Source organism: Gadus morhua, chromosome 6 (genome assembly GCF_902167405.1).
Source record: "Gadus morhua chromosome 6, gadMor3.0, whole genome shotgun sequence".
NCBI lineage: Eukaryota > Metazoa > Chordata > Actinopteri > Gadiformes > Gadidae > Gadus > Gadus morhua.
The window spans coordinates 20,197,901-20,220,095 of record NC_044053.1 but is presented as its reverse complement, the minus strand read 5'-3'; the positions used below and the strand labels follow the sequence as shown (position 1 = coordinate 20,220,095).

The following is a 22,195-nucleotide window of genomic DNA, read 5'->3' as shown; positions in this document are numbered from 1 at the left end:
AGGGACAGGGTGGTCCGGGGGTCTGTCTACCTACAGGGACAGGGTGGTCCGGGGGTCTGTCTACCTACAGGGACAGGGTGGTCCGGGGGTCTGTCTACCTTCAGGGTCATTGTGGTCCGGGAGTCCGTTCCTGGTGGTGGTGGGAGCCATGATGGGCAGGGCCACAGAGTCCGCAGAACACAGGACCATCCGGAGCTTCTTCTTGGCGTCACTGAAAGGATCAACAGAAACAAACAAAATCAGCTCCACAGCGTAATCCTTCGTACCAGATGCAGTGAGAGCCCAAGGTGGTGTAGCGTGAGACTCCTGGTAGTCTGAGCCACACCAGCGGTACTCGGTGAGCGGTACCCTGGCCCGGTCACATGTCTGACCTGAAGGAGAACTTGGCATCCTGCTGATGCGCCGTCTGGCTGGCAGAGTCCAGCAGGTCGTCTGAAGCCATGTTCTGCAGCCCGTCATCCCTGGGGGAGCCGTGCACGCTCTCCTCCACACACAGGTCTGTCAACAGACACACACACGCGCACACACACACACACACAGATCACTTCATTATAGGCAATCACAACAACACGGCCCCAACGTCAACCAAATGATCCTCATCCAACCTTTCACTTTAGTTGTGTGATCTAAATGCAGTATTTTTTTTATTAAAATCATAGGAGGGGACTGAGGATGATCTGACATGAAAAATATTATTTTTTTTATATTGTCCACCAGCAGAGGTGTTTGTTTTAACTAGGTTGCCAAGTAATGTAGAAGGATCAAGCTTATTGTGCTGTTCCCACAGTATTCCCTGATCAATACTGTAACCAAAATTTGTTTTGAGGGCTCTGCAGGTGCAGTCATAAGCAAAATGACTAGCGTGACAGAAACAGGAAAATTAATTAGGCAAAGCAAACGTTGCTTGTCGCTCTTTTGACCTTCTTTCGTTTTGTTGGATGTGTGAAGACGCTGATGCCATATATATCTGCGGCACCAATTATATATAATTGATAGATAATTTATATATATAAGTCAAATCCACAGCCTAGTCGTAGTTCTCCTAGTCCTACGCATCATTTAGGAGCTCTTCATTATTTATTCACTTTGCTGTTCATTATATCGTTTCCCATCAATCATTATCCCAAACATATCGCACACTTCATTCCCCGGATCACTGACTTGACGGATGGTAAGGAAGAGGAGGTCATAACTGGTGCAGCCATAAATAAACGCTACGACCAGAATGGTTTTGGTGCCACCAACGCCTTGCTACCAGTGGAAGCACTTTTCTGGAGTGCTTCACAATCAATTGTTTTACGGTCCTCCGATGTCTACGAGCCAAAGCTCCTGCGGTGTAGTGGGAGGCCACGACGACCCACCTTCGCTGGGGCTGGTCCTCTTGATGTTGCGGTACTTGTCCAGGATGTCCTCCGCTGCCTGGGCCTGGGTGCTCGGCCTCTGAAGGGGCTCGTCTGCAGTAGGAACATTCGCATGGTGAGTGGATTCTAAAGTCAGTTGGGTTGGGCATCTGTGATTTTAGATAAAACCTTGGAACTGGTTGGCTGGAACAAACTATGGCCGACCTTGTTGTGAGCGCTCATGAGCCAGGTCGTCTTTCTCATGCTTTTCCTTTTTCCGGAAGGCGGCGATGGGAGCTGTGGAGAGCAGAGGGTTGTAGTGAGGAGACAGAGGAGGACGTTGTAGGATGATTGGCCCTCTTAGTGGGGGCCCTCACTTAATTAATAGTAAATAAGAAAGGGCTTTAGGTAAACCTATTGTCTATATTTATCGATGCAGGATTGAGGGCATTTGCTCTTCAAAATAAGATGTAAAAATAATTTCTTAATCTTTAATGTTGATCCAAAAAGAAATGCAGACTAGAAACGACACAATGTTGGCGATGCATCAACAAGGCCCAAGTGCAGGCCTATGATAAGTTGAAGTTGACTGGTCATTAAGGGCATCCCAGTAACACCAAGATGCTAACATGACCCAACCCGGGTTCTAACCATAGAGATTAATAAAGGTAAGAGAGAGAGTGACTGTTTTTAACCTCCTCTAACCATTCACTTAGAATGGCTGCAGGTCATCGGAAAGAGGGGTCCCAAAGATTGCAGTTCGATTATGCTGCTTCTAGTGAAAACGCACACACTCTACAGTTGTCACTCGCCCGCCAAGAACTCTACATTTCCTGGCCAGCCCAGGTGTTCACTCCCTCTGTTTCTTATAGCTCTATGGTTGTCAGGGTTCTGTGGGAGTGGTTTGGTGAAGAAGCTGCAGGATACGCTGACAGAACACATCCACTCTCACAGCACAGGCATCCTCTGATCCCTCCAACTAGAGGACGCTCTCAGGCGAAGAAAGATGATAACTAATATACAGATTTTGTGAAATTGCATGCATCCGATGCGTAAAGAAGCTACTGTAGTAGTAATAGTATTACACTGTTGTTTCTAGGTACAATAAAGCAGTGTGTAGATGTACTGGCTTGGTGTCCTCCGACCATGGCTTCATAGCAACACAAAAGGCTATTGCAGGATGTGAAAGCCAACTAGAAGTAACGTTCCTCAGAGGAGCGCGGTGAGAGTGGGAGTGTCTGGTCAGGGGATCCTAGGTTGAGACTCTGGGAGCATCGTCACCGATAGCCCCACACAACAGAATGGGTGATGCAGCTTTAAAAAGGACAAGAACAAAATGGGGTCGGTCGAAGGGGGGGGGGGGGGGGGGGGGGGGGTCGGCTCGCCCCCAAGCCAACGCACGGATGACGGCGAGGGTGGAGATGTCGGGACGGAACGGGGCCGCTGGCACCACATCACAGCTCTAGATCTAGGGCCCCACAGGGGCCGCCTGACGGGACAAAGCAGCACGGCTCTAGAGACGCAAGGCCGGCGAGGCAGGAGGGCAACGACGATGGGACAGGTGAGGTGAGGGTGGTGTGGGGGGGGGGGGGGGGGGGGGGGGGGCCGGGGGGGGGGGGGGGGGGGGGGGGGGGTCGGGTTTACCTGGTGATTCACTCTCGGCCGTCCAATACAGCACTGTGAGGAACACAACAGACAGGTTGGCCCGGTACACACGCTGATGCCGCAGCCATGTGTGCGTGGCACGCGCACGTGGCACGCGCACAGCGGCAGGAAACACACACATACACAAAAGGAACATGGCGGCGCCAGGCGGCCCGCGGGAACCAAAGCCTTGCATCGATCGCCTCTTTCTCCGCCTGCAGCCCCGCCACCCACCATCTCGGTTTTTTTATGCATATCCGTTTAATGTTTACTCGCGGAGGGTCATTATCTCAAAGAGTAATAAGCAGTCATCTCGTGTGCGCGCTGCTCATTATTTCCCCGACAGATGTATGAGAGACGGCGGTTGCAGTTGAACGGCATCGAGAGATGTGCCATCTATCAGCGCCTGATGACAGAGAGGTCCATCTAATGACCATTAGCCGCTGGCTGACAGCACTGCTGGGAGGGCTGCAGCCACGCCGTCCACCAGCCCGGCCCAGGCCCCTCTGATGACTGATTAGCTGCTAGTCGGGCTATATAAATCTACCGCTAGTGAACACTAGAGAGAACAAGAGAGAGACACCGACACAGAGGGAACGAGACGGAGAGAGAAAGAGAGAGAGAAAGAGACAGAGCGAGAGACACAGAGAGAACGAGACGGAGAGAGAGACAGAGAGACAGAGAGAACGAGAGAGACAGAGAGAACGAGAGAGAACGAGACAGAGGGAACGAGAGAGAGAGAGAAATAGAGAGAGAACGAGACAGAGAGAGAGAAAGAGAGAGAACGAGACCGAGGGAACGAGACAGAGAGAGAAAGAGAGAGAGAACGAGACAGAGAGAGAGACAGAGAGAGAAAGAGAGAGAACGAGACAGAGGGAACGAGACAGAGAGAGAAAGAGAACGAGACAGAGAGAGAGACACAGAGAAAGAGATGGAGAGAGAGAACGAGAGAGATCGAGACAGAGGGAAAAAGACAGAGAGAAAGAGAGAGAGAACGAGACACAGAGAGAGAGACACAGAGAGAAAGAGACGGAGAGAGAGAACGAGAGAGACAGAGAGGGAGAGAAAGAGACAAAAAGAGAGTGGCAGAAGGAAACAAAAGGAAGAAACGGAGATGGAGATAGGGCATGTAGAAGACATGTCTTGGGAGGAACTTTTTGGAACAACAAGAGGCATTATTTTCCAAGAGTAACATCGTCAGTGGAGTAGAGCATGGATCACATCACTCTTTCACCGCGTTATAAATCGTCCTGGCGCCTCTGTTCTAAAGTCTAATATTTTCCGTCACGGCTGCGGTCAAGAGAGCTTTTCTATTTTGTGTAAGGTAGCAGAAGTTAACGGTGTCGACTGACAGTTCCATGATACAAATCGATTGAACCCACTCTGGCAGAGAAAGACATGTTAAAAAATGAGCCAGAAAACAGAGGGCAGTACCTTTTGGAATGGCTGAGACAAAGCGCTTCTTCCACCACGGCCGGTTGCGGTCCGATTTCTCATCGTCGCTGTCTTTCCTGTCCTCAACCTTGGGGAGGGGAAAACAAAATCACTTTTAACCGACCGCTTTAAGGCTTGTCAAACAAACCATTGTACGCATTGCAATCAGATCACCTTAACATTAGATGTCATGATATTCATATTGAGACAATTTGTACCTTATGCAGAATCCCTGATGGTTATCAACAAATCGTCCATCATCCGTATCTACATTTACATTTAGGGCATTTAGCTGACGCTTTATCCAAAGCGAGTTCATACACATTAACACACCGACAGCGGAGTCGACCATGTGAGGTGACAGCCGGCTCGTCGGGAGCAGTTAGGGTTAGATGTTTTGCTCAGGGACACCTCGTCAATCAGCTAGGAGGAGACTGGGATGGAACTAGTCAACCCGCTCCGCCTCCTGAGCCAAGATCTACAGAGGCCCACTGACCCTCCTCGGTGCATCGCCTGTCCCGTTACCTCTCCTTTCAGGGAGTCCTTGCTGGGCGAGGAGGTGGGCCCCAGGGAGTAGCCCTGGTCCCTCTCCTCCACCATGGTCCGTCGGTTCAGCCCCGGGTCGCTGGTGGGCCGGCGGCCGGGACACATAATGTCGGAGCTGCGGCTGCGCACCAGCCGGTCGGGGCATGAGTGGCGCTGCTTGCAGTGCTCCAGCTCCGCCTGGACCAGGCCGTGGGGCGTGAACATGCTGTGGCGGGGCTCCTGGCCCAGTGCGTAGGCCTCGGGGATGGGGGGGTCCGGGGGAGGGTGGGCGGGCCGGGCGTAGTGCACCTTGGGCCTCACGATGGTGCCAGTGGAGGAGCCTGTGGGGAGGGGGGCCGGCGTTAAGCACCGGTGTACAGTGTGTACAGTGATTGGCTGGAGGGGTTGAAAAAGGTACGCAAACCAATGGGAATTTTTTGTTTTAAAAAGGGGCCGCGAACCACAATGAAATGGGCAATTGAATTGTTGACCGGTTGAACTATGGATTTTTTTCAATAACATTCAAATATTTAAAAAGTTACATGAAAATGAAACCTAGTAGTGGTATTAGTAGTAGCAGATAAATGAGAGGGAGAGCGAGGTTTTTGTTAGTGGGAGACGAGCCCTCTGTGCAGCGCGGCCACCTGTTCCAAGGGTAGAAGCTCTCTGCTGAAGAGACTCCAATGGCGTCCTCGTGCCGCTGGCTCAGTGGGGCGAGGGGCCGAGCCAAAAGGGCCCGGGGAGAGGTCTCTCAAACTGTCATCGCTTCACCTTGCACCTCAAACACACACACACACACACTCCCCCTCCCCAGCACCCCCACTCTCTCACCAAGCCCCTCCTCCCCCCCCCCCCCCCCCCCCCCCCCCCCCGCCCCAGCGCTGTAGTGACACACAGCTGAGATGAGGAGTGACCAGAAGCGGAAGCACAACAATAGAAATGGGAAGGATGAAGTGGCGTACTTTAGTACGGTACCATTACCCCATCAACAGGACAAAGAGTCCCAGTTTGGGGCATTTAAGTGTGTTAGTGGCTGCCATGTGTCACTTCTCCAGTTCCATGACATGGAGAACTTACCGTCACAGGACAGAGGGTCGAACATGGCCAGCAGAGAGTCCGTCTGCGAGGGTGGAGAGGTCAGTTGGTGTGCCCCTGCAAACAACGGGATTAGAAGCATTTAGTCAATTAACCTCACTCCTAAATAGATGTAAGCCATCAAACCAGAAACGACTATTAAACTAAATTTAAAAAAAAACGTCCAACATGAGCTGCATTTAGCAAATCAACTGCAGTGAGGAGCTGGTGGCAGATCCATCAGCAGCAGAGAGCGACGGTGAGAGCTGCCATTTTGAGCAGCTCAAACAAGAGTGGCGGCTTAGCCAACCACTGGATGTGTCTCCTACCATGGCCCGCCTCCTCCCCATCCGGACTGGTCACAGAGTCCTTCCCCCCGAAGTCCGAACTGCACTCGGACCGCAGGTCCTCGATCTTGTTGGGAATGTCTTCTGAGGTGGCGCTGATGCCTGCCACGCGACCACCGTCCAGACAGCCAAACACAGCACACAGACAATACACACAGAATAAGTCATGATTCAGACGGAAACACGAGTCAGGCATACTCTGTGAAAGCCGTTCTCCGGGCTGTGAACTCCTTTGGCGGAGAAGTACGCGGCGGAGCGCCAGACAGAGCGGAACGTCAGGGGCGTGCAGAATGGCCCATATCCCTCAGATGGGAGCCCACTGGGAGCGCTGAATTGGCAGCGTAAGCTCCCCTGGGCAGGGGGAAAGTCACCCGATAAGAGTAATAGAGGACCAGGCGCCATCCATCGGCCTGCTCCCCGGGGACCGCTCCCCCCCGTCAGCAGAGCCACGGGCCTCCTGATCGGGGAAACTACCTCATGCACATCACAGAAGGTAGCACGTCCACCTCAGCCCCCCGCGGCAATGACGCCCGGCATTAACCCCCCCCCCCCCCCCACCCCACCCCACCCCGGCGTGTCCTAGCCAAGCGTTTACAGAGACCCACTGCTCTGGTTAACAAGCGCGCCCAGCCCCCTGTTCCGCCCGGAGACACGGCGTCCGGCGGAGGGCCAGTCTTTTGAGTCATTGCAACATTGACCAGGTAGGACGAAACTACCTTGCAATGCAGTTTAGGCTCGTCTAGTAAATGAAGAAAATGACTTCTGGAATTGGATAAAAAGGTGAAAAGGGGAACGAGAAGGGCAGAGATGTAGAGAAACTAAAAAGAAGGGTGGGATAAAGAGAGAGACAAAGAGAAAGTGAGACACAGTGGGGGAGGGGCGGTAAAGAGAGGCATGGAGGGCTACCTGAGACCACGCTGAGGCCTGGGGTGCTGGGCCTGGAGCTGACCTCTCTGACCTCCGTGTCATCGGACGTGCTGCCCACCCCCGAGCAGCTCTCCAGCTCCTGCAGCCGCTCCTCCTGCTTCAGGTCAGCTGCTTCTGGAGGGAAGGCGACACACGGAGAACCGGGGTTATCAAACCATGAAGACACACACAGAACCAGGGTTATCAAACCATGAAGACACACACAAAACAAGGGATATCAAACCATGAAGACATATGGAGAACAAGGGTGATCAAACCATGAAGACACACACAGAACCAGGGTTATCAAACCATGAAGACACACACAGAACCAGGGTTATCAAACCATGAAGACACAAACAGAACCAGGGCTTTTAAACCATGAAGACACAGAGCCAGGGTTTTTAAATCATGTTAATAAACCATGCCTAACCCTCACTTATGTTATTTTTCCCGTGTTTTGTTACAAATGGCGGACCTTTGCGTAGCGCGATGCCCTCTAAGAGGTAAAGTGCAATCATGATTACAAGGGGAAAAAGCTGAAGGAGAAAAGGTGCATATGTCTACAGTCAAACAAAACATCCCATGACGTCTTCCAGCCGCTACGCTCCACCATAAAAAAGCCAGTGCACCAGATCCACGGGCCGCCCAGCGGAGCGCTTTGGATCGAACCCGGCGGCGGGCCACCTAACAGCAGCGCTCATTTGCATGCTCGTTAGTAATAATGCGGCGGCGAAGTGCTCTTCAGAGTGCAGTTTTCTGCTGCCTGGCCATGAAACAAGTGCTCCACTCCGGGCCAGCCTCGGATAGCGCCATTACGGCGCAGAACAGGGGCAGCAAATGGAACAAAACGCAATCAAGACACTCATGCATGTCATTCCTGCCGCCACACATATTGAAATGGTGTACTGCTTCAATTAGCACCCGGCCCCTGCTTTTCCAAGAAACACTTAGCGCTCTTCATAAAGCACTCGACTGATTTTTACGAAACATTGGGTTTAAAAAAAAAAAAAAAGGGAGAAAAGGGAGGGAGGGGATAGGGGGATACGGTTGTGCGCGTAATCTCGCATTAATAAAAGCTTAGGATTTAAGTGTGTTAATTTAGCTAAACAGACACAGTCGCGTGCCTGCATAATTCATTGGATTGTGCGCCATAACCCTCCGCTTGCTCGGTGACATAACCATAACGGGTTTGGCGCGAGGAGCCCCAACAGGTTTTGCTTTCTGTGCCGCCATAAAGAATGATGGAGGAAAAGGTGGAGTTAAGCATCGCTACTTTGGCACGTCTAGACAGATAAAAGGTTGGGCTGCATGGAAACCGACTTGAGGACAGCTGCCACCCCCGTGCGTTCCCCCCCCCCCCCCCCCCCCCCCCCCCCCCCCCCCCCCGCCCCCCCACCGCCTCGCCACAGGTGCCGTCGCACCTGGAGGCCACCCTCCTGGGACGCCCCGGGACGCCGCTTGACTGCCACGCTCAGATTTACCCCGAGAAAAACCAGCAAGCAATCACAAACGTGTTGACAGACGAAAACGCAAGCTTGGTGCCGCCACACCTGGCGCGTCCGGCCCCTCCCTGGAGGAGGCTGTCGCCGTGGTGACGCTGCCCAAATGATACACAAATCAGGACGGGCCGCGCTTCGTACGAGGACGACGAGGAGAGGAAGTGAACCCACCTGAGTCGCTGGGTAGGACCTCCACGCTCCAGGGCTCGCTGGTGGTCTCAGAGATGGTGGAGCCGTAGGGGTCCAGCAGCACCGAACCGGACCCTGGCAGGCACAGCAGGCTGCCCAGCATGTTCTCCACAGCCGCCCCTGATCAACACATCAAACACAAACATGAGCCTTCTGCCCTCGTAGAACGAGTACAGGGGGGCGGTGGAGTGGCGATGGAAACGGCTTTGGGGGAGACGGCCCATCATGCATTGCGGCCCTTCAGAGTCATGCCTTAAAACCAGCCGTCAGTTGGATTCCAGACCCGGTGGCCTTCTTGATATTCATGTTCATATTTAGCCGTGTGGTAACGAGGCGCCATTTGAATACCGCACAGGAATTGCTCCAACGTCAACTCAAGACGTCAATGACATTGCTGACAAAAACAATGCCCACTTCCACAGGAAGATATTTTATGCAAGGACATGAACAACGTTCCACCACAATATGGATGATCATTTATTCCGTGTACGGAAACTATGCATGCATTAGTCAAACGACTCCATGTTCAGTTCGGCGACTTCTATAACATTGACGGTTATTAGCCTTCAGACAGGCAGCCTAGTATTTACTGCTTGATGAGTGAGAGTGTATACACACACACACACACACACACACACACACACACACACACACACACACACACACACACACACACACACACACACACACACACACACACACACACACACACACACACACCCCTTGAGGTCACGAGCGCAATGCATGCTGGGACCCACAGGCGCGTATCAACCACTGTGCCAGAGATCACGGGTTAATGGCAATATCTCACCCTGTGCCTAGCCTCCAGGGCCCTGACTTTGAGCTGTTGATTATGGCAGGCATTAGTCACAACCAAATTACACCCTACCCCCCACCCCCCAAACCCCCTTCGCTCAAAGTCCTCATAGCGCTGTACCTCCATCTCCATTCGGGTTAACAAGGCGGAAGAGCGTGGTGCATTCTGGGGAAGGTGTGCGCGTGCCCGCGTGGAAGTGAGCAGATGTGAAGGAAGAGCAGCGGGGTGGGGGGCCGAGGAAGGGCGGACCAGCGGTGGATGAACCTCATGGCCAGCCTCCCCGTGGCCCCACAGACCGGCTCCACACACGCACACACACACAAACAAACAGACACACAAACACAACCACGCGCACACACACGGTGAGCGAGCACACGAGCACACACGCCCGCCAGTGCTCAGCCAAGACCGTGAGCACGTGTGTGCAGGGGAGGGGCCGGTGGCTGCGGGGGGTTGGGGGGGGGGGGGCTCTACCCTGCTGTCCCTGTTTACAGTCCTCCCAGGTAGAGCGGCGAGCGGCCGTCTTTCAGGTGGATGATTAAATGAGTGGCACGACGAGAAGTGAAACAATTAGAATTTCTGCCTCATTATCATGGTAATCTTATCAGTGGGATAATGAGGTATTAATGGATATTTAATGTGCATCTCATAACCCAATCCCTTGGAGAAAACACATAAGGAAATCGCTGTAAATTCACTTAATGATGGAAAAGTCCCCCAACGCCATATTCCGAAGAATGAAAAATGGTGGATGCAAATGAGAAGTAACCAAGGTCAATAAGACTGCAGGGACTGAGTGAATGTCAGAGGAAAGGGAGAGAAGGAGTGAGAGGGAGTGAGAGGGAGCAGGCAGGAGAGGAGGGGGAGGGTGGCCCATCTTCAGAGCTACAAGAAGAATCTGGAGATTTCAACCAAACAGACATTTTGATGACGATGATACAAAGCTAGTGAGTCTGTCTAACCTTTTTAAGCTTCACCATTTTTAAACTGGTTGGCATGAGGAAAACACTTTTGGAAACACTGCTCCAGAGATGCTGCAGATGTTAGATGTTAGAATTGCAAGGCTCTGCCTTTGGAAAGCACTTAAAGCGAATATAGAACCAACAACTTACATTTGTTGAGAGCTTTCTTGCAGACGCCATCACAATGAATTACTCATCTTTCATTTCATTATCATCTGACATAACCTATAGATTGATACGTCTTATATTTAAAGGATTGTGCCGGTTTGCCACGACAACTCATCACCTCTCGCCGGGTAAGGGCATTCCGAAAGTGGCCAATTTGGCGAGCAATGGACATCCATTCTGTTCAAATTGGCTGTTTAGCAGCTCCCATAACTACATCTCTTCATTCACCAAAAGAAGTAAGCTTGTAGGTTTCTGTTAGGGCCCGACCGATTCATCGTCCTGCCGATTTAATCAGCCGAGTATAGCCTTTTTGAAAATAATCAACATCTGCCAAAAAGACGCTGATTACAACCGATTTTTTTTTTTTTTTTTTTTAGAAATGTTATTGCGCTTAGTATCCTGCAGATTGCGCTCCTACTCGCCTTGCTAACTAACAACTTTAGCTGGAGTAAAAAAGAGGAGATTGAATTTTACCGTACAACATGAAAGCACGCTCGCTCAGGCAGCTGCGCGCTCACCTCACCAATGTACAGCACGCACGTGTTAGTCACTGCTCACGAGCGCAGCACATTGGGAGTTAGTTATTTATTTTACATTTCACTAATTTTTTACTGTAAATGTATTATAAAACACTCAAAGGTTCTGCATTCAATTCACATATTCGTCAAATGTGTTTAAAGTATATTTAAGGTATCAAAAACTATGTTTTATATGCTTTTTTTTGTTTTGTTTTTAATCGGCCGATTAAATCATAATCGTAATTTTTCTCTGAAAATAATCGGCATCGGCGCTCAAAAATCAATATCGGTCGGGCCCTAGTTTCGGTTATGTGATTACACATCATACTCAGATTTAGAAACTGAGACGCAGCTAGAATCCACTGTCTAAAACGGCTGCGTTAAGGCACTGTGATGATTCTGAATTCTGAGTGCAGAGCAACATTTAAAGAAGTGGAGGGGGCTAATGGATTTGTGTTCATTGCATTTGCCCATTGTTGAATTCAAAAGCATTGGTGACAGTATCAATTAGAGAGAGACTAAGTGGAAGAGTGCTTTCAATACTGATGCCATTACATCTCCACACCAGAAGATGGCAGTATTTCACCCAGCACAATTGAAATGTACTGCAGGACAACAATGATCATCACGTATTCACCTGCGATCTCCTGCAGGCGGTCCTCATCCATGTTGGGGTCGAAGTCGCTGCCCAGCACGTCCGTGCTCCAGGTCTCGCTGACTGTCTCTGAGATGTCTCGGTCGTCTGTCAGACCCATCATGTCTCGGATCTCAAACTTGCGCAGCTTATCGTCCAGGTTGTCCTGAGTCGTTGCTACGGGAGACGCGGGCCCGCAAAAAAAAACATTATTAATGATGCTTTTTTTTAAGTGGAAAAGTCGTGTGTATGAAAAAAACATCTTATTCCCCAGACAGTCAAGCCCACAAACACACCCTGTTCATGCTCCAGCAGCTGCAGGGCCTCCACCCCGTTGCTGCCCGACGGCCCGGCGCCCAGCTCTGACACCGACTCCCCCTCCAGGTCCAGGGACGACACTGAGTTGGAGCGGTTGGACGGACCTGCGGTCAGAACACAGATCAGCCCCCCCGCCACAGCCGACGCCGACCTAACCCGTCATATGCCCCCGCCGCCGAAACGCGACGACATTGATGGATCTTGTACTTCCTGGCACTTAATGTACGCACTTTTAGTATGTTGTATGTCCTTGAGGTTAAAGGTCCCATGGCATGATAATCTCACTTGATGAGGTTTTCTAACATTAATATGAGTTCCCCTAGCCTGCCTATGTTCCCCCAGTGGCTAAAACTTGCGTTCGGTGTAAAACGAGCACCAGGTATCCTGCCTGCCTTTAAAGAAAATGGAAGCTCAAGCGCGCAGATTTGGAATGTGGCCCCATATGTCGTAATAAGGGGCCAGCTAGCTCCCCTTTCTCTGCCTTGCACGCCCAGAGAATTTGGCCCGCCAATGAGGCAATGAGCTACAACCTTGCGAGCGCCACATATTTGTGTGTGTGTGTGTGTGTGTGTGTGTGTGTGTGTGTGTGTGTGTGTGTGTGTGTGTGTGTGTGTGTGTGTGTGTGTGTGTGTGTGTGTGTGTGTGTGTGTGTGTGTGTGTGTGTGTGTGTGTGGACACACACTGTAACGCAAGCGTTGTCATTTGGATAACTGGTCTGCTGTTGGTGTTGTTGCGCATATCATGTCGGTTCTTTGACGTTTCTGGTATTTCCACAGTATTTCCACAACCAGACTGTTGGGGTTATCTCTGCCCCGCTGCCCGCCGCCACGAGGCACCACTGCCACGAAGCACCAACGCAGCCGGCAGCACGCGGTTCAGTCTACTTCAGATTGATTAGGAAGTGGACGAACCAGAGACGTCAGAGAACCCGACGCAGTCGTTTGTGATTCATAATAATAACGTCTGGAGGTGCACACAGCTTTTGGCCGTGATAATATGTATTATATGATATGGATTAGGCTACATGATAGTATTTAGATATAGAGCTCCAGGACTGTAACACAAGTGTTGTAGGCCTACACTTCTTTATTTGGATAACCGTTCTGCTGTTGGTGTTATGGCACATAACACTTCAGACTCTCGTCTCTGGTATTTCCACAACGAGACTCGTGGTGGGGGTTATCTCAGCCATGTTTGAGAAGGATTTGGGGGAAAGGTACTTTGGCTTTAACTCCCTGAAGTAAATGAACCAAGACATGGAGAAGAAAGGGATTGTTGCCATGGGACCATTAAAGTAAAGTCAAAATAGTACTTTGTGTAGCATCCTATCCTAGCTATCTTTGTTGTATACAGGGAATGGGTTAATCTGCATTTTTAGTGTTTGGCACTTGGTTCTATGAACATCCTAACTGTACCGGCAGCGATATATTGTTTCTCTTTCCTCGGACAAATGCCAAGTGCCTTTGGAAAAAACCATCTGCTCAGCGCCCTGAATGTAGATGTAATGGCCTCCCCGATAGGAGCGGGAGATCGGCCCACCTTCGGAGGTGCCCTCCAGGTTGTCGCTGCAGAGGGAGAAGCGCAGCGTCTTATCCGGCTTGCCGTGCTGCTTGGTGTCGTCGGCCTGGGCGTCGCCCTGGGGCCCGTCTGTCATCTGCAGGTTCAGCACCTGGAGAGAGAGAGGGGGGGAGAGAGAGAGAGAGTGAGAGAGAAAAAAAGAGGACAGAAAATAAACGAGAGAAGGAAAGTGAAAAGAGAGAAGAAAAAAAAAAGCAGATCGAAAAAAGGAGCAGAAAGACAGCAAGCGCAACAGAGAAGCAGAGCGAGAAAGAGAGAACAGGGATCAACTTTCCAATAAAAATATGAGTATGTACAGTTTAATGCAAGAAGGTCACAGTTATAGTCCAGTTAGTTCTTTATTCGATTGTCATCAAAGCAACCGCAAGGCCCCATAAAATCAAAGCTCTATAAACGTACGGTCTCATTCTACCCTTGACTGAATAAAAGCAGTCTTTATGGTACTTTGACACGTTAAACTCGTCCTGCTAGGAGCTAGAGTGCTTTGATTCATATCCCATTACCTCATTCTCTGACATCATCCCGGGGACCGTCTGGGGCCCCGTGCTCAGTGAGATCACCAACACCTCCTCTGGCATCACTTCCTGTACCGACTCCTGGGAGCTGGCCTCTGTCTCCCCCTCCTGGGCGATGTTGGTACGACTGCGGCTCCGGGCCGTGGCTGGGGACAGGCACCGGGGAGAAAGGTTTACTTTGAGGGTACTGGAGCTCAGAGCGGTCAACGGAGATGGTTTGACGCAGACACTTAAGACAACAGCTGGAATGTGAACAGCAGAATCACCTGGACAGGACATAGGCCTGAACGTTTGCATGGTAATGTCAAAGAACACCGTAGAGGCAAGATGGACATCTCTGAATGAAAGTTAGAATCCGAAGCACCAAGACTGATCTCTGATAACACACGAACATTCCCGGACATGGCCTTTTCATCTATAAATATATACACGGCTATCAACTCAATAACACTGAACCCAAAGCCCATTGTTTGCAATTAAAACAGGACAATATGACTTTCCCTGACATGGCCCAGATCTCTGTTAATATAAACAGATCTGGCAGCACAGGGATCAGCTGTCACAACAAAGAATGACACCCTTTTTACTGGCTATACTGGTTCATGATCATGAAACCCTGCAGACTTTCTCTCCCGCATTAGAATCAACATAACCTTTTGGACAGAGCCTCATTAGAGGAGGGAAGACCCCAACAATGTCATCTCTACTGAATTATATGAATGAATTAACATGCTATGTAAAACACAAATATAAAATACAACTCTGATCTTATCAAACAACCACCGCCGGACTATTCAATGCTGGAAATTACACATAAAAGGCCAAAAATGCATCTTGCTTTACGATGCAGGGTGGACACAAATCAATTCCTAACAGCCAAACGACTGTAATTATTGTCACAGCGAGTGACCTGCTGCAAGCCATCTGAAGGGGTCAGGAGTGCAAGCGGAGCACAGCGAAGGACGATGCACCACACAAGACGTCTATGCCATTAGAGTGACAGCTCAGAGGCAGTTCAGGCCAATTATTTGTGACGCAGCTGTGCCTGATGCTCTGTGTGCTTTATAAATACGGGCCCGTTTGGATGTGTCTGCGCCACTCGGCCTCAAACAGCTTTTATAGCAACAGAGTATTCTTCAAGGGCAGGTTTAATATAGACTTCTATCGCACAAACCACTCACTACGTCCCAGAATTAGCAAAACAGCCTGTCACCCTCTCCAGCCTCTCCATCTCTCCAAAGTTATAAATACATGGCATGGCTAAAAGAGGAGCTAACTTCTATGACCACGGTATGACCTGATTTGCAATGAAGAGAGTCTGTTGGGATCATCTTGTACCAACCACTAAGATATGAACAACCAAACAAACATACCATTCACAATTTATTACCACTCCGTCTGTGCTTTTTGATTTGATTAGACCGTTTCAGAAAAGGCATTTTGACATCATCGAAAAAACGCAACCAGGTCTGGTTGGCAGAGGCCGGCGACAACATACGGTTTGACCTGTTTTCGCAACGGTGACAAAATGGCATAGACTACTTTGTTGAAGATCATACAAGACATATCACCATTACCATTAATTCAAGTGAAAAGACTTTGGGTTCCCTTTTAAGTAAAGATTTTGAAAAAATACTGGTTTTGGACTGCAGCTTTAAGTTCACATTACCACAAGCCTCTCAAGAAAACACAGTCAGCTTGTGGCTTTCAAGTGCTTTCGTAAGCTAATCACGCCATCTAAGCAGCACTCCACGCAATCACAGAACCACTACCACATCCTATTCGTCAACTACACTGGGCACGAGAGCTAAATGAAAGATGAACCTACACATTCTCTCCTTGTACCTGGGAATGAATAGCCACAGCCCGCTGGGTGAGGAGGAAGCAGAACGGAAAAGAGAGACAGAAAAAAGCAATAAGCCCCCTGCAAAAAACAAAATACTAAAACTCAAGTGACATTTAACCTCTAATGGGAAGTTGCTGCGGCGGGAGGAGCATCGCGGCTACAGCAAGTGTGGCGCGGTGACGGGGCTGCCAAGCTACATGTGGCGATGTGGGGTCACTGCAGCACAGGGCATGGGGTTAGGGTGGGGTTAGGGTGGAGTTAGCCATGGGGTTAGGGTTATTGTTGATAAACACACAGACAAGAGTTTAGACCTCCCCAGCCCTAGGTGCTGCGGGGGGAGGCTACGCACCAAAAGGGCTGACTAATGGAATGTGGGCAGCGAGTGCGGCGGTGCTGGGATCCCAGGAAATGATAGCGGCGGCAAAGTGTTGTCCTGGTCATTGGCAGCACAGGCAGAAAAGAAGGGCGGGTTGAAGGTTAAAGAGAGGGAGCACACGATAACCCACATGCAACGCTGCACTGCAGCCACACAAGTCATGCTCCAGGTAAGAACACCTCTCGGTTCTCTTTGACTGGAGAGGTGTTGCTCCGCTAATCGAGGAGGGGGACGGAGGGGGACAGGGGGACGGCGGTTGCTTACGGTATCATTAGTCTAGCTGATGTTAATGAAGCCTATGCATCTTTCCATCTATTCCAATTAAAATTAGTTCATTTATATTTGGCAATTTAATTGGTTGTCATTTCTGTAATTGAGCTCTGGTCCGGGCCGTGCTAATTGTCTGCATAACAAGCTGAGCGGGAGCTCATTAACTTCCTACGAAACAAGTGGCGTTCGCTCGCCATCAGTGGCCGCTTGTTTACCAAATCTCTCATTAGAGGAAATGCATTGCATCTAGGTACCACTTCTGGTTTTTAATGCTACTTAATACTTAATACTTAAAATATGGTATGAGTAGCCCTTTCAACACCAATGCCAGGAATCTGTTACACAAATGATTCAGAGGGGCAGATTGAGGCCAGGAAGCATCAGGTCTGGTGAATAGTACTGCTGCCATCAGGAGAAAGTGTGAAGATACAGCTTCAGAGTACCGAGAGAAATGTTCAACGACTGTCCAACTGCCAACGGCTCAAACCTGAGCTCAAACATGTAGCTCTGTGTTAGGTAAACACAGCAGGGCAGTTTGTGTTTTATGCTGTCGAGCACTACATTTTGTGTAAGACATGCTTGGTATTATACACCGTATTTTGCCTTTTTCTGACAATGTAATAGTTGGGAGGTCATGCAAGTTTGTTCTGGTATATTATTTGACTTAATGAGGGTCGCAGTGCTGTTATTCTGAAGTTGAGTTCCAGCTTCGTTGGGCTGCTCTCACATGACTATGGCTCTGGAGCAGAAAGCAAGCAGGGACATCGTGTTTGCTGCGGTGAAAGGCATGTGCAAGTTAACGACGTGATTTGAGTGATGCTTGTGTTATGAGGAGAACTCCAAGAATATTCCCTCTTTTGTAGCATGCAGCCAACGAGGTATGGCAATTTATTTTTGTTAATCCGCATGCTGTTCATGCTAATGTTTTATGCCAACATGGTTTCTATATTTTCTTGTCAATGCTGTGTTTAGTTTTCACTGTGAATTTGGAGACGCCTTCAATAAACCCATAGAAAGAAAAACACTCGTGCTACGAGGGAGTTATAATATTATTCGATAGATTATAAAGAGATTTCCTGCGATTAGATACAATTACAAGAATCACAAACGCATGGTTTCAGTATCAGTTTTGATGGAACATAAACATTTACTCTACATCCTCCCCTCCTGCGACCAAACCTAGCTTTTCATTTTCAACCGCACCGGAACTCAGAGATGGGAACTGTGCTCCGAGTCACGGGCTGCCCAGTTCCCCCTTCGCAGGACAGCGCCACAACACCGTACCTATGGGGAGGCGGTTCTTCTTGTTGGCGGGGGTGGTGGCCGGGGACAGCTGGGGCGTGTTGGAGGGTGTGATCTCCAGGCTGTTGCTCTTCACGGTGCGGGACAGGGGCACGGTGGCCACCAGCGTCTCCAGGAGGGCGTGATCCTCCTCCCTCAGCTGGTCGCCCGCGGTCACGCTGCGCACAAAGTCCACCTGCGAGGCCGGGGACAGAACCCACCGTGAGTTCAACCCATCGGGCAGGAGGTACTGGGGCTGCCTGGAAACCGGAAGGGTGCAAGTGCGAGCCCCGCACTGAGTGCCGAGGTGATCCTGAGAAAGACACCTAACCCTAACTGCTCCCTACGAGCTGGCTGTCGCCTTGCATGGTTGACACCGGGTAGGTATGTGAATGTGTGCACGAATGGGTGAATGTTAGGCAATGTGTAATGCAGAATGTTTCGACATGACCGCATGACGCGTCCTTATCAAATAAAATGATTTGATCATCCTGAGAAAACCTGACGGTTGGGTTTGGAGCTTGTCAGCACTAGCATCTAAACCGTCACCGTTCCAAAATACACTACGGTTTACAGTAAACCTGCCATTGCACAGCTACTCATACCAATGTTTAGTACGAACAATCATTGGCACTTATTGGTCCTTGGCTCATCACTAGTGAGAGGTGGGATCCGCAGCTCACCATGGTCAGCAGCTGACCGTGAGTCATGTAGAACACCGTCCTGCTCAGGCCCTCTAATAGGTTCATCGAGGACATGGGCGGGGTCTCCGCTGCTCTCCCACCAATCACCACATCCAGGAAGGCAGCTACGCAACTCTGCTGAGACAAACATAGAAGGGTTTTATAATAACACACACACACACACGCACACGCAAGTGTCGGCAGTGAAGCTCTTACCTTGTCAAATTTGGACAAGCTGCTCTTTCTCCTGGGGTCTCCATCATCGTCGGCCATCGCCAGTTGTTGCAAAAGTTGTCCTACCTGTAGAACGATAAAGATCACATAAACAACAGGGTTCTACATTGTTCCATCGTACTGCAACGCCACAAGGACCCTCCAAGCCACGACCCTCACCTGCATGAGGTTGAAGCGGGCCACTTCGTTGATGGGCGCGTCCGAGATGATGCCGTACTGCTCGGGGTTGACAATGGCCGGGCAGATGAAGCAGGTGAGCAGCAGGTCCGTGCACATGGTGCGCACCTCGCCCACCTCCAGCCGCTCCACGCACGACAGCGTCTTGTACATCTGTGACACGATCCAGCGCAGGCTGTGCGGGAAGCAGTAGGTGTTCTGCTTCAGATAGCCGATGAACTTGTTGACCAGCGCCACCAGCTTGGCCTCGTTGGCGTCCACCGCCGCCTGCACCCGCTGCCGGTAGCCCTCCGAGCCCTTCTCCCCGAAGCGCTCCTGCTGGGCGGGCGTGAGGCGCTCCGTCACCTTGGCCGGGTCCGTCTCCAGGTGGTCCTCGTCCTCCACCAGCAGCTGCATGATGGGCTCGTGGAGCGTGGCGGTGAGGAAGAGCTTGGCGGAGAACAGGCCCTCGGAGAAGAGCTTAAAGAGCACGCTGAAGGCACAGTTGCCGCGCCGCAGCAGCCGCCGCGGGTTGTCGCTCTCCTTCAGCTCGAACTCCACCAGGTAGCGCAGCACCTTGGGGGACGCGGAGAGGAAGAGAGACACTGTCACGCACCGCCCGACTGAGTGTGGGGAGACGGCATATACTGAAGGGTGCTTTTGATTAGAGCTGTTCCTAATATAAAATATCGGGTATCAGAGAGTAGGCGTGTCTAAGTGCCGATCAATACCCTCACATGACTAGCAGCTTTACTACACAGGCAAAGAACGTTGTTATGCTGCATTCGTTGACGGTCTCCAACCTATGTGCGTTCGAGCTACGAAGTCGGAAAAACATGGATGCTCACGCTTAACTACAAGAACAAGTATCGACTATAAATGTCAAAAATATTCTGTTGACCATGAGTGAACCAACCAACATTAACATTGCTGCCATTAAAATAGAATAACAACAAGTGCAATTAGTAGCTACAATGCTAGATGCTTTATCGATATATACTCGGCAAGTTCAGGAATCGGTAACGGGAAGGAAAAAACTCTATCGGAACATCTCTACTTCTGTTTCTATACTTTATTTTTTTAATGGCACGACAAAGAGCAAAGCTGAGGTTTAATTATTTAGCTTATCAATTGTGGGGGTCCCTAAGCTAGCTGGTTTATAAAAGGTGCGTTCATACCAAAAGCTTCTTGCGCGAATGGCAAACTTTTTTTGCACAAAATCCGCCTAACCTCGTGGTTCGGGCCACATCAAACGAGTCTCAAACGAAAAATTTGCATCCATTGGCGTTTTTGCATTGACTTTTGTTTGCATGCACACCGCTCCTTTGCTTTTGTGTGAGGCAAGGCTTTGGGAAGTTTATTTTCATGGATCGACAGATATCATTAAATAATGTTTGACATACATCATTTCAAAAGCAACTTGGTAAGATTAAAATTTTACCCAGAAAAAAAACATGTTCACCACAATAGGTGATTCAATATACTTTAGTCTTAATTGGATTGTTTTTAATTGCTGGCACCAGACACGGTTAGGCGCTCTGACCTGCAGCAGGTAGCTCTCGTCCTCCTGCATGATGCAGTTGCCATAGAGGGAGGTGAAGACGGTGTGGACGACCCCCTGGCTGTGATCCTGGTTCTGCCTCTCTCCGAGTCCGGCCACCAGGCAGGACGCCACCAGCCGGGGGTTCTCCCTCAGCCTGGCCAGGAACTCTCCGTAGATGCTCTCCTGGAAGCCCAGCGTCTTGTAGCCGTCCACAAACTGCGTGTCCTCCAGCACCTTGGCGTGCTGACAGCATTCGGAGGGTGAGGCCTCGGCGCTGTGGAAGCAAGGCCTTTGATCAGCGGTGCTGCAGGCTCTGTGGAGCGCTTGGCAGGGGATGTTTCTAATGCTAGCCAAGGCTGGTAAACGGTGGTTAAAAAGGCCACAGTGGTGCAGGAGGATGTTACGGGATCTAAGGGCTACCCGGACTCTGCAGTTTGTTGTGCAACTAGAACCAGCTGAGTAACAACAGCCATGAGCCAGTATGAGTAGAGGCCACCAAGATGCCGAAACCAATACCATTGTTTCATATAGCAGTAAAAGGACTCACTCAGTTATACTTTCGATGCGTCTTAAATCCTGCGATCAGGCTAGGACGCATTTGATTTCCAGACTGCACTATCACAAATCGGATGTTCATCACGTTGTGATCCGATAAGCTAGCCAACATCACAATTAAGTCAGGCTTGTATATTGATGAATGGATAGGTATGGACAACAATCTAGTCCCAATGTGGGCGGACTGCTGGCAAAGTCCTTAAAACCACACCCCATGCAAATAGAGAGCCCGCCAGGATTCTCCCAGTATGCTTGGTATGCTTAGTCAGCCTACTACCAATACTTTGCACAGGGATGTCCCTCCAACAGCCATTTGTTCCCACCAGTGCTATCTGTGTTCTCTGACCCATACCCCTCTCTCCACAGGAACCCAAATTGCACTCAGTGATGTAATGCGTACAGCGAGTGCTTGCCTCCTCAATAAGGGCTACTCTTCCACCTGGCGCTATGTCAGGCCATTTATCTTAGCAGGAAGGTCTGGCCAGAGTTCAAATTCAAGTGTGACGTGTGGCCGTCAGACCTGTGCTGGTTCAATCTCAATCAAACCAGCACTTACCCTTTTAGGTCATTCTGGTGTCCCAGTTTAACTTGCTACCAAACAGGTTTGTTCTATGGCAAATTGTGAAAGCCTGAAACTCTATCTTTTGACACCTCCTATGTTTCAGGACAAACAAAAGCCATGGTCTCCTGTAAGACTGAATTATGGAACGACACAACAATGTATGAAACAAACGATACTTAACGTTACTGTACGGTAATGTCAAATCTGAGTCAAGAATT

At 50.1% G+C, this 22,195-nt stretch overlaps 1 protein-coding gene across 1 annotated transcript in view; it reads right to left on the bottom strand.

Annotated features, from left to right (window-relative positions):
* Positions 1-22,195, bottom strand: part of gapvd1 (GTPase activating protein and VPS9 domains 1) — a 31,546-nt gene that overhangs the window by 3,932 nt on the left and 5,419 nt on the right. The window contains 21 exon segments of the mRNA XM_030358143.1: positions 99-211; positions 372-498; positions 1,362-1,454; positions 1,566-1,637; positions 2,985-3,017; positions 4,419-4,506; positions 4,944-5,284; positions 6,021-6,095; positions 6,347-6,466; positions 7,271-7,405; positions 8,944-9,081; positions 12,064-12,237; positions 12,357-12,482; positions 13,918-14,047; positions 14,460-14,617; positions 16,317-16,340; positions 18,248-18,440; positions 18,928-19,062; positions 19,144-19,227; positions 19,321-19,893; positions 20,861-21,134. Of these exon segments, the coding sequence (XP_030214003.1) occupies positions 99-211; positions 372-498; positions 1,362-1,454; positions 1,566-1,637; positions 2,985-3,017; positions 4,419-4,506; positions 4,944-5,284; positions 6,021-6,095; positions 6,347-6,466; positions 7,271-7,405; positions 8,944-9,081; positions 12,064-12,237; positions 12,357-12,482; positions 13,918-14,047; positions 14,460-14,617; positions 16,317-16,340; positions 18,248-18,440; positions 18,928-19,062; positions 19,144-19,227; positions 19,321-19,893; positions 20,861-21,134 (3,206 nt within the window).